Source organism: Solanum tuberosum, unplaced genomic scaffold (genome assembly GCF_000226075.1).
Source record: "Solanum tuberosum cultivar DM 1-3 516 R44 unplaced genomic scaffold, SolTub_3.0 scf00379, whole genome shotgun sequence".
Lineage (NCBI taxonomy): Eukaryota > Viridiplantae > Streptophyta > Magnoliopsida > Solanales > Solanaceae > Solanum > Solanum tuberosum.
Window position 1 is genome coordinate 425,229 of NW_006239309.1, and position 12,213 is coordinate 437,441.

The 12,213-nt window shown below is 29.8% G+C and overlaps 1 protein-coding gene across 1 annotated transcript; it reads left to right on the plus strand.

The window, feature by feature from the left end:
* Positions 1 to 8,408: 8,408 nt before the first annotated feature.
* On the plus strand, positions 8,409 to 10,766 carry LOC102586354 (patatin-like protein 3). Its single transcript, XM_006362195.2, has 2 exons — positions 8,409 to 9,464; positions 9,992 to 10,766. Exons 1-2 carry the CDS (start codon positions 8,532 to 8,534, stop codon positions 10,364 to 10,366), a joined length of 1,308 nt encoding a protein of 435 aa, XP_006362257.1. The 5' UTR covers positions 8,409 to 8,531; the 3' UTR covers positions 10,367 to 10,766.
* Positions 10,767 to 12,213: the final 1,447 nt, after the last annotated feature.

Below are 12,213 nucleotides of genomic sequence, written 5' to 3' on the forward strand. Positions count from 1 at the left end.
CTTTTAAAAGTTCTAATTGGTATCTCCTTGGAGTCAAAGGGATAAGATACAGGAGGATAAAGTTGTAATATTATATTATTCTTATTTATATCCCAAAAGGCAAAATGTGTTAAGCCTTGTTGTTTTAGGCTTAATTAATATCATTAATTAACTTTATTTCACACGTCTGACTTTTCACAATAATCTTTATTATACATAAGAAAGGGGCACAAATAGAGCAAATGATCGATAATGATTTATATAACCAATTCCATTAATTTAAGATCAAATTATATTTTTGTGACCGTTCAAATGATGATGAAGTTGAAATTCTATTTCGAAATGTAAAATATAAATAATTCAATTTGTTGATGAGTATTTGATGAACCCCTTCACGTTTCTAACTCCACACCTACTACTAAAGGGTTCGTGGGATAGATATGATATCCCCTTTGTTCTTATAATTGATCTCAGATGATCTGAGATTCAACAATAACATAATAATAACATATTCGATATAATTCTTCGATCAAATTTTTAATATTCGAGGTTACTATACAATCCCCATTGAATAAACTTTATTTATGGTGGGATTAAAATATGACTTTTAGAACAAAGTGGATACAATATGCATAGCAATTAATGATGATTTAATAGCTTCTAAGCTTGAATTGCGGCTTTTTTTTTTGCTTTGCTATTTAAAATTTATCTACTAATTATTAACAAAAAATCAACCTCCACCTGTCTTATAATTTATAACTAACCATTAATATAATCGTATTTTAATAATTCTTTTGTCAAACTTAACTCTTAGGCTTCAATTTATCCAAATACAAAAAAGGAAGACGACAAAAAATGAGTTTCAACCACAAAGGTTTTTCATTCTTTATATAATAAATAAATAAATATTGTGTTTGTGGGTTGCCTTTACCGTACAATATTAGTTAATTAAAGAAAAAAGGAAAAAAAAGAAGATATATATTTTTTTAAAATAAAAAGTGCAATGTACCAAACAGGATAATATATGATGGTCAGTGTGGATGTATATTATATTTTGAGATAGGTGCATAACCCATTTATTGTAATTTATGACTTAGTATATTTAATTAAAATGTGTGTTTTGATCCTTATATGTAAGAAATTATGGTATATTTTGGTTACTTTTTAAACTATATATATTACCCTCAAATATGTTTATGAATCAAAAATGTATATTTCAACTAATTATATATATTTAGTAAAATATCACAAGAATTAAAACCTTTTTTAATCAATAATTAAGGGACAAAAAACACTATTAACCCTCCCAAATTTTTTTACCTCACGTCAGAGTACAATGTTTCTTCCATCCTAACATGATAAGTACGTTAATTTTTGCCAAAACAGTATAACTAATTGAGGTCATGACTTTCTCATCTTATCGAGAATTAAGATAGAACGTTAATAAATAGTAGAGTATGTTTTGTTGTCGTTCTACTCGTAGTATGATTTAGCTATTGAACATTTTATTTTTTCTCCAATTCCAATATGTATTAATATTTTTTGCTATATATACTTGTTTTGTATATAGTATTATTTATCTTGTTGTCTTTTTCTTTCTTACTTTTCTGCCGGTTATGTTTGTTTTAAGTCGAAAATCTGTCGAAAACAATCTCTCATCCCACAAAAATAAAGATAAAAATTTACTTACGTTCTACCATCCCCAAATTCTACTCGTGATTTGTTTTTTTCCCCTAAAAACAGTCTCTCACCCACAAAAATAAAGATAAAAGTCTGCATATACTTCCTACTATCTATAGATTCCACTCGTGAAATTATACGGTAAAATACATATATTAGTGTCGGTTAAGTGTTATACCTACTCATGTCCGGCAGGTGGTGGACCTCCTCCGTCACTAACACCCCACAACCACAAATCACGCCAACAATCAATACCCCACCCCCTTTCAACCCCCCCTCCAATTAATGTATGTATATGTTGTATATATACATCCTGAGACTCTGTATTTTGACTTTTATATTCATCACACGTGTAATTAACTACATTTTTGTTCATCGTAGGAAAGTCCCATGTCACCATCCAACAAGGGGTGGACGCGGCTTTCAAGTTATCGAATTCAATAATTTCGATGTGAAATATAAATGTAAATATAAAAGTTTATTAAAATTTAAATTATGAATTCGTTAAAAATGATCTATATTCAGTATGAAAAAGTCTTTAAAAATGACCAATTCATAAAAAATAAATCATGAATTCGTTTTTGCATTTGGAATAACGAGACCAAACGAATAAGAAGTCACGAAGATTGACAATAAAAACGTAAGATATTATGTGAAAGAGTAAAGCCAAAACAAACCACTAGATTCTTATTTAAGTAGTTTCATGTTTAACTAAATACATAGCAATTTATGTCCACATACACAAGAATTAAATATTGTAAGAATGAAAAAAAGAGTAGTTAATTAGCAATAATTAAGCAAGACTACAAGAAGATTATTCCCTTCTATCCATTAACAGTACACACAATCAGACAAAGGTGACTATTTTAATATGATTAAAATAAAAACTGTTTTCGCCAAAAAAGATAATTATATTAATGATCAATTTAACTAACAGACACTAATCATTATTAAAGTGCTAAAGACATTATTAAGAAACCAATTTGTTGAGTAAAAGGGGGTGTTAGATGTGAGCTATTTTTTTTTTACTTTAGTTTAAGTTTTATTGTCGGAAATTTGGTATGTTGACCTTTGAATAATGAATAGTATGGATTTTTTAATGTGAAAATAAAATCGCGTTAGTAATATATTGCCTTTTCTAATATTTGTTAGGATCGATAAGGTAAGCTCTTTCCTTATTCACGTTGATTTTTATTTTTTTTGAAATAGAAATCACTGGACATTTTGTTCCATTGACATTTTTATTTTGATCAAAACCACTCGACGCTAGTAGTTAACAATATCTTCTTCATAATTCATTGTTTAATTCATCATTAGATAATAAACAATAATTTTTTGTTATTTAGCTGTAAAAGTTATCCGTCACTCATTTCAGTTATTTTGTGGTGGCATTAATATGAAAAGAATGATACCTTCATATCCTTTAAAACAATTCAACCTTAAACCTTTTATTATACCTTAGTGACATAATTTTAATTTGTAACCACATGATATAGACATATATATAAATACCATAAGCTTTAAAAGTTTTGAAGAGATAAATATTTTCACATAAAAATAAAAGAGATGGAATACATTGTTTCATTTTATATAAGAAAAAACATTCTTTTCAGAAGCTAATCTTATTAAGTTAATTAATCTTCATTATCTCTATTAATTAAAAATATATATACAGAAGAAAATCAAATTGTCGTGGTCCGACAATAGTTTGTGGGTGGCATATTTTTTGATGTACGATTTTTTTTGGCTATTTTTGTTCAAAATCAAATCTAATTGATTCGTGCATCAATTTATTTTTTAATTAATTTCGAAAAAAGTAAATGAATAGTTGTAATAAATAAATAGTATTAAAATGTTTTAATATATTATAGAGTAGAATTATTATATAGTAGGTCTCTTAGCTTATCAATGCCTAATTTGGCGGTGTCCCCATTTGGTACAGCATAAAATATCATCTTTGATTTGTTCTTCTTTTTTTTTTATAATAAAATAATAATTTTTGTTAATGTACATTTTGGATTTTTATGCCTTTTGGCTTATTTCAATTGTGTGTGAAATCGTCGGTGATCTGTAATAAAAGACGTGAGGAAATGGACACTAAAAATTACTATATATTGTTGTATAGTAAATTGATTAGTTTTACGTTTGTTTTGTCTATATTCACCTTTCTTTTACTAGGATTTGTGACTATCTATATGAGTAAGTTTATACAATAAGTGAATTCTACGTGGAATATTGCCACACTGAGGTTTAAAAGTATATAGGACGATTGAGATGATTTGATCATACCCTAGGTTCGACTAGCTTTAGTGAATTATCTCGCGATGCCTATATATAGTCCTATATCTCACAATGCATTAGAGTAAAATAACGCATAATAATAGAAAAAAGATATTCATAAGAATGAGAGCAATTTGAATGGACAACAAATTTTATATGGCATACATATATCGTCTTTAAAATATCTTTCTCCTAACTATATACCGCGAAAAAGTTATTAGATTCTTCCTGTATCTAGTATTGTAGCTCTGCCCTACCTTAAAGCTGTGTTTCAAAGGACATAAAGAGAGACAATGCAAGATCTATAGAAATTAAGTTAAGTCGATATCACAAGGATTGCTAAATAAAAAATGATGGAAAAAAAATCTGCTACTTATAAAAGTAGAAAAAATGTGTAGAATATCTATAGATCAAAGATGACAAACAATTGAACAAATATATATATATACATGGGGCACACAAATCATAGCCAATTGCATTAGTTGATTTTCTTTCAAGAAGTTAAAAAGGTCACAATTTATCCAGCTTGCTTATTACATCCAAATTAATTGTTATGTTTCGCTTTTTAAAAGTTAGTTTATGTATTATTATTTAAAGTTAATTAAATTTGATTAAAGCAACTCAATATTTTATAAAGAAAACTCTCAAGTATTCAAAATTATGTGAATAACTAAACGCACGAACTAATATGACACAAAATTATGTAAATTTCTCAAGTCAAAGTATATGTTAAAGCGTAATGTAACTCTCGAAAAGTATAATATGACAACTAATTTAAGACGGAAGTGGTTATATATTTGGTCGGTCGCATGGGCAGTACTTTAGTTATGACTGTCGTCTAAGGTCCCCATGCACGTACCATTAGTTTACTATCTACTTGGACATCACAATATTAATACATAGAGTTTGTTTGTTTTAATTTCCACCAAACATCACAGAAGATATTTTTCTCATTCCTTTCGTATCAATCTGTCTTAAAATATTTATCGTTGTTTAGTTTTTCAAGTGATACCAAGTTAATATAAAAGTTTATTAAGGACGAAAGAAAGAAACTCGTCAGGAACGATAGATCTTGTTGTTTGAGTTCTATATTCATAAATAAACACCTTTAATTCATTGACATGATCACAGTTCAATCTGATCAAAGCCTATTTGTTAAAATTAGCATATTCATACACCCATAACCTAATTATGTCTTTTTTTTTATCAAGTCTTTGAGAATGTAAATCTTATTACCTCTTCTCCGAGCTCTGGTTATGAAATAAGGAACCAAGAAGAAGCTAAGATATCAAAAACAACTAGTGTTTACCCATTAAAATTTCAACATCAAGTTTTTTTTACCTTGTTTTGACATAAAAACAGTGAAATAATGTTGAAGTAGAATATGTGGTGGTTATTAATTGACGGGGTCCTAGGTCATTTAATTATATGTTCATGGAGGTGTACTATTATTGTTGGGAAAATATCAAAAAACATTCAATGAAGTAAGGTCGAATCTTCACTGATTTAACTTTAACTTAGCTAGCTGTACAACTGCAGAATAAAAGCAAAAAAAAAAAACAAAAAAAAAACGTACAGTATATGTACTTTAAATCGACAAAATATATGTAGAGCAGTAATTGGAATATATAAAATAGATACACATGTCGGTACATGAACCGTACAACTAAGATCCAGGATTTTTTTTTAATTAATAATAATAAAAAAAAACTAATCACTACTTGTAAAAAATTGACTAGAACAAAAGAAGAGGAGAGCATGAAGTTTGAAGAGCTCGGAATTTACGGATACCTTATTTCTATTTTTGAGAGTTAGAGAGGCGAGCAATGAAACTTAAGTAAAGAAAATGTTATATAATCTTGAAATTATTTAGTTTCTTAGATAACGTTTTATCCTTTTATGTGATACTCTTTAAGATGTATTCAGATTTAATTGGACCAAGTCTTAATACGAGTATCAGATATTAAACAAGAAATCAAAATTAAATGTTTACATCCCAGTGAAAGTTTATGATAAATTGATAAATACTTTTTATTCTTGATTAATTAGAAGTCTCGTCTATTATGACGTGTCTTATCTTTAAAATAAGTCCATATAAATCTAAATCGATCAAATTCTAAAATCGAACACCAATATTATCGCGTGGAAAAAAAATACTAGGTCATTCTTTCCATCTGTCCTAGTCTTGGTGGACAAAATTGTCTTATATCTATTATTAGTGAAAGGTGACAGATATCCTAGGAAATTAATCAAGATGCGCAAAAGCAGGTTTGGACATAAAGGTCAATAAGAAGAAGAAGCAAAAAAAGTACATTTGATCCAAAAGTTCCAATCAAAAGTGTTAAAAGTTGATTGGAATGTAAAAAATGGTTTTGTGAAATCGGAGTTTAAAAAAAATAGCACGAATGAATCTTTTCTTTAACAACAATAACATAAATGAGCTAAATTTTTAACGGATAATATAGATGAACTTTTTCTGAAAGTTCGATGACATATTTGAGTCTTTTCCCAAAAAACAAAATGAGTAAGAAAATGTTTACATCTTGCCACGGCCCACAACATCTTTAAAGTCCCTACCACTAGATTTTGCATTGACTGGTTTTTATTTTTTCACCCTTCTCTTTTTATTTACTTTTACTTCTAGTAAATTATTATTAAAACTAGTAAAATTTTCCAATGTAAAATTAACAGTCTTGCCAATATCTTGAATCAATCCATTTCTAATGATTACACCTTGAATATTTACCGTCTTTTAACCTTTGACCAATTAGCATGTGAAAATTACTACTATTTTTAATGAATTTTATGAACAATATCTTCTTTTATGAATTTTAGTATTTTTAAAAATTAACATAATGAATGTTTGTCTAAAATTACAACAAACATTAATTGTGTTGAGTGTTGACCAACGTTCTAAAATTCCACTTTTCTTTTTAGAAAAAGTGTAATGCTTTGTTTCAATATGATTTGCAATCAAACATTGTTCTATAATTTTGTTTCAAAAAGTATAGAGGTAATTTTAATTATTTTTTCTCATAGTATTATTGTTGATCAATATATTATTCTATCTTTGTGGAACTCAACCTTTTTTTTTCTTTAAAGATGTTGAGAAATTTTGAATTTGAAGGCTAGAAAAGGTTATAACACATGGTCCATTCTACACCTATAGTTTAAATAAAACTAGTACTACTAGCTAGTATATTTTAGACTAAAGTTAAATATGGAATCAAAAAAGCCTTTCTTTAATCTTAAAACATTTCGCCGCCAATTTCCTTTTTTCCCCTCTCTTCTCTTTCAAAGTTCAAACCAACGAATCATTTTTCAAACTTACCTAAAACCTATAGATGGATATCTTTATCTAAATAACCGATCGAATTAATTATTTACTTACTTTTTTCTAATCGATATATATATATATATATATAATTGTTGTTACGATATCAAACTTTAATGAGGAACTATTACCCTCCAGACTATTTAATACCGTATTTTAAACATATATATTTGCCCACGTGGACATAAAAAATAATGCATAATTATAAATAGTAATGTGTCCACGTGGGCACATATATACCTTTAAAATACACTATTAAATAGTTCAGGGGGTAAAAAATACACTATTAAATAGTTCAGGGGATAATAGGTCCTCCATAAAGTTTGTTATCGTAACAACAATATCGGCCAAAGTTAGTGTATTTTTCAGACCCTTATCCCTATATATATATATATATATATATATTATTATCTGCAGACTCTTTTAGTTTAGACAGTTAAGTGGAAGACTAAATAAGTAAGAACTAACATGGACAATACACACGACTAGTTTTTGAAATACCACTTTTTCGTTTCAGAATACCTACTTGTCGCACCAATAATTAAGTGAAAACACGATACTCCGATATAAATAGTTTATCTGAAACGAATGCCTCTTGATGCCTAACAAGGTGTATGCGGCAAAGTTAAGTTAAAATTCTACTCCAACGAACTTCTTTCTTTTCACATCTTTCATTTATTCTCAAACTGAAAAAGAGTAATAGTAACATCTATTTTCTCACCCACAATCGAGATGATACTAAAGAGAGATACCACTACATCTCATGATGTCTTTGTGGAAGAATGCTTTGATTCAATTCGTGCAATTAAATGTCTTATGTCTACCTGATAATGTTAGGGATTTTTGATTGACCTAAGACAAAATGACTCTCAATATGCCGTTGAAAAAGATCAAAATCAACCTTAGTGATTTGAGAGCCCAATACCACAACTTATTTGGGACTGATGCGTTATAGTTATTCTATTTCAAACTAACCCCATTATAATTTAATCTCCTAGTCATTACTAGCCGCAACGAATGTTCTTCATACTACACATGTATATCGGTTCATTGTAAATGAATAAAAAAAACTATACCCCACATATCCCCACGCTTACATTCTTCTGTATTCTCTATATATACACATGTATATCTACTCTGTTTCTCATTCTTCTCTTCTCAATTTACTCTCTGTTTATAATAATCTCTCCAAATTTACAAAAAAAATAATCATTTTTTAGCTCAAAGAATCGATTTTTATAACACCCAAAATCAAGAAATGGCAGCTAATTCAGTTAATACAATTTCAATGCTTGATTCCAACATGGAAGTTGATAAGCTCACAAATGAAATTTTCTCAATTCTTGAAAACAAATTCCTCTTCGGTTACGATGACCCAAAAAAATCTGTCACCGGAAAAGAGGACAATTTGGCAGTTCAATTCGCCGGTAACAAGAATGTCGGCGCCGGAAAAGTCAGAATTTTGTCAATTGATGCTGGTGGGTCTACTGATGGTGTCCTTGCAGCAAAATCTTTAACCCATTTGGAATCCACCCTTCGCCGGAAATCTGGAAAATCCGATGCCCATATTGCTGATTTCTTCGATGTCGTCGCCGGCTCCGGCACCGGCGGTGTTCTAGCCGGTCTTCTTTTCACACGTGGGGCTGATGGGGTTCCTATGTTTACAGCTGAGGAAGCTCTGAAATTCATCGTTGAGAATGGTGAGAAAATTTGCCGGAGTTCCAAGACTGGATTTTTCCGGCAAGTTTCCCGGCCGGCGAAGGTGTTTAAGAAAGTGTTCGGAGATTTAACGTTAAAAGATACGATGAAAGCGGTTTTGATCCCCTGCTACGACCTGAAGACAGGTGCACCGTTCGTTTTTTCCCGCGCTGATGCATGGGAAATGGACGGCTGTGATTTTGCCATGTCGGATGTATGCGGGGCCACGATGGCTGATCGTGCGGTTGATTTGAAGTCAATTGATGGTCGTTCGAAGATCACAGCCGTTGGTGGTGGAATAGCGATGACTAATCCAACGGCTGCGGCGATTACACATGTCCTTAATAACAAGCAAGAGTTTCCATTTGCTAATGGAGTTGAAGATTTATTGGTTGTTTCATTGGGTAATGGAGATTCAGATTCCGGCACCGGAAATGTCATGTCATCACCGGCGGCGTTCGTTAAGATTGCCGGAGATGGAACCGCCGATATGGTATGTCCACTTAGTTCGTTAATATTAATCAATAGACGTATGACAATATGACATATGCTTAAATATACATAGCTATAACTTAATTATTTGATTCAGAATAAGCGATGTTGATAATTATTTGATCAAAACTTGTTACCATAATAGACTTTGTTACTAGCTCATGGAGATAGATAAATTGTTTTCTCGATTGTTATCTTTAAAATACTTCTTAATTAGAGTAGTTGGTACTTGGAATTATTGAGGTTTATTTATTTTAATAAAATAATAAGAAGCCTTACTTTTTAAATGGGACCTTACATTAAATTAGTGGCATTAGAAGAAAAGGAGTAGCACACATTGAATGTTCCAACAAGGTTTTTTATATAATAGTGGTAAATAATGAAGATAGAGTTATACCTAACTATATATTATTAAATTAGGAACTTTAATTTGGAATCTTTTTTTTTTATTTTTATAAAATTGTCTTGACATGATATACCATATATGGACAAAAAATAATGTTTTTTTAAATCTTTCAATTAATGCAGGTAGATCAAGCTGTATCAATGGCATTTGGACAAACAAGAAACAATAACTATGTAAGAATTCAAGGAAATGGTATTGTTGGGAGAAAATACCAAATAATTAAAGATGAAAATATGAACAAATGTGAAAAAATGAAGAAAATGGTGGTAATTGCTGAGGAGATGTTGGGGCAAAAAAATGTTGAATGTGTATTATTTCAAGGAAAGAAATTGGTTGAAAATTCAAATTTGGACAAACTGAAGACAGTTGCAAGTGAATTGATCAAAGAACAAGAAAGGAGAAAAACGAGCATTTTGCCTCCCGTGGTTTTGAAACATGCATCACCATCCCCTAGAACATCATCAGCGACAACTTTGTCCTCCGATTCATCGTGTTAAATCCAGAAGGATCAGTAATTATCTGATGAAATAGTTAAGGTGTGTGCATACTAGTCTGGAAAAAAAAAAGGACTAGTGATTATTAGGGTAGGGAAATGGGAGTTGAGTTTAGTTGAGTCGAGTTTGGGTTGAGATAAATTAGACTTGAATTATGGGCGCGAAGCCACTTGTGATGAACTCAAATGTAACGAACGAGTTCGATCGAGCTGAGCTACTACAATAGCCCTACAATTTTTTTGTTTATCCTTTTTATTTTATTTTTATTTTGATTCTTGGGTTGATTTGTAGTTGAAATGTATATTTAGGAATGAATCTTGATGATGAATGTTTATATGTATATGATTCTAGTAATATGAATGGATTGCTCATTCGAGAAATGAGAAAGATTTGTTAAGTAAAATAGAATTTTCGTTTTTCGATTTAACCATTCAGTATTCGAATTTGACGGTATAAAGTTCAATCCAATTAAAAGAGGAGATATTTTTCAAAGCTCAAACTTGAACATTTAATCAAGCTGTATTTGATATGTTTAAAGAGTGGAAGGAACATAATTTTTTTTTTTTTAACACAAAGTGTTACTGATGTTGAAGCGTGATACTTGGTGAATTATTTAACTTTAATTATTCCACAAGTTTAAAATGACATTTTGACTAATTGTCTCTTACTATCCACAAGTTTAAAACGATAATCACAATAATCATGATTAATTAATTCAATATCATGATACTTTTGACTAATTGTCTCATGCTTCTTAGTGGAAAAAAGTTAATTACACACGACTTTACCTGATTTAATGGAAATTTTGTGTTGACATGGTTGAATCCAATATATAATTGCTTGATTTACGCTGTCTTTATTTCCAAAAGTTTGTGTAAATTAGATTCAAGTCTAATATTTGCTCATATATTTTCAAATTTTACGGATAGAATATTAGATTGTCGTCTAGCATTCTAACATTTTCTTATAAATAAAATTTTCATTTTGCTCGAAAAAAAATCTTTAAACTATAGTCTAAAAAGTCCATAAATTGCAAAATTCTACAAGATGTCTCGTTTATAGGACGGAGACATACCGTTTTGGCCATTTCTTTGAAGGACGAAAGGTGAAGAAGTGTTTAGCCATTTTTACAGAATAATCTTATCAAAGCGACACTCTCTTTAACCAATCAAACAAGACAGATAGAATGAAAGAAAGAAAAAAATAATTCCGCAGCTCATCTAAATTTAGAATCTAAATAAAAATTATTAAATTTACGTGAATTCACACCGTACAAGCTAGGTCCGCCCCAAATGGAGAGTGCAGACAGAAGAGAAAAGTATGTGTGGACAGAAAATTACAAATGTGGAGATTTGTGAAAAAAAGAAGATGGAAGTTGACACTGCAAAGACAAATGGGTCAGCTTTATTTAATATTTAGAATTGATATGTGTCTCCACATCTCCTCTTTAACTTTCTCTGTCGGTGTTAACTAAATTTACTATAATTCACTTGCAAAATTTAGGAGGGTAGTGGGGGTGGAGCACTAGCTAGTAGATGTGATATTTTGTATGTATATAGCATAATTTGTACGGTTAAGTTTATTCACATTATCGATTTTAAATTGAGGTGAGAGAAGAGTCATTATATGTTTTTTGATAGAAAATATTGAGAACTTGCTATAAATTATAATACGTGTTTATAGATATGGATAACAAGAATTTATATAGCAAAAACGACTTATTTCAGGATGGAAGTGCATCGAATTGTTATTGTTGTAGACTTAGATCTTTTATACCATCAGGTTATGTCGACCAACAAGTAATTTTTACAAAAAACTTGATATGATTATGTGAAAAATAGAACTTAGTG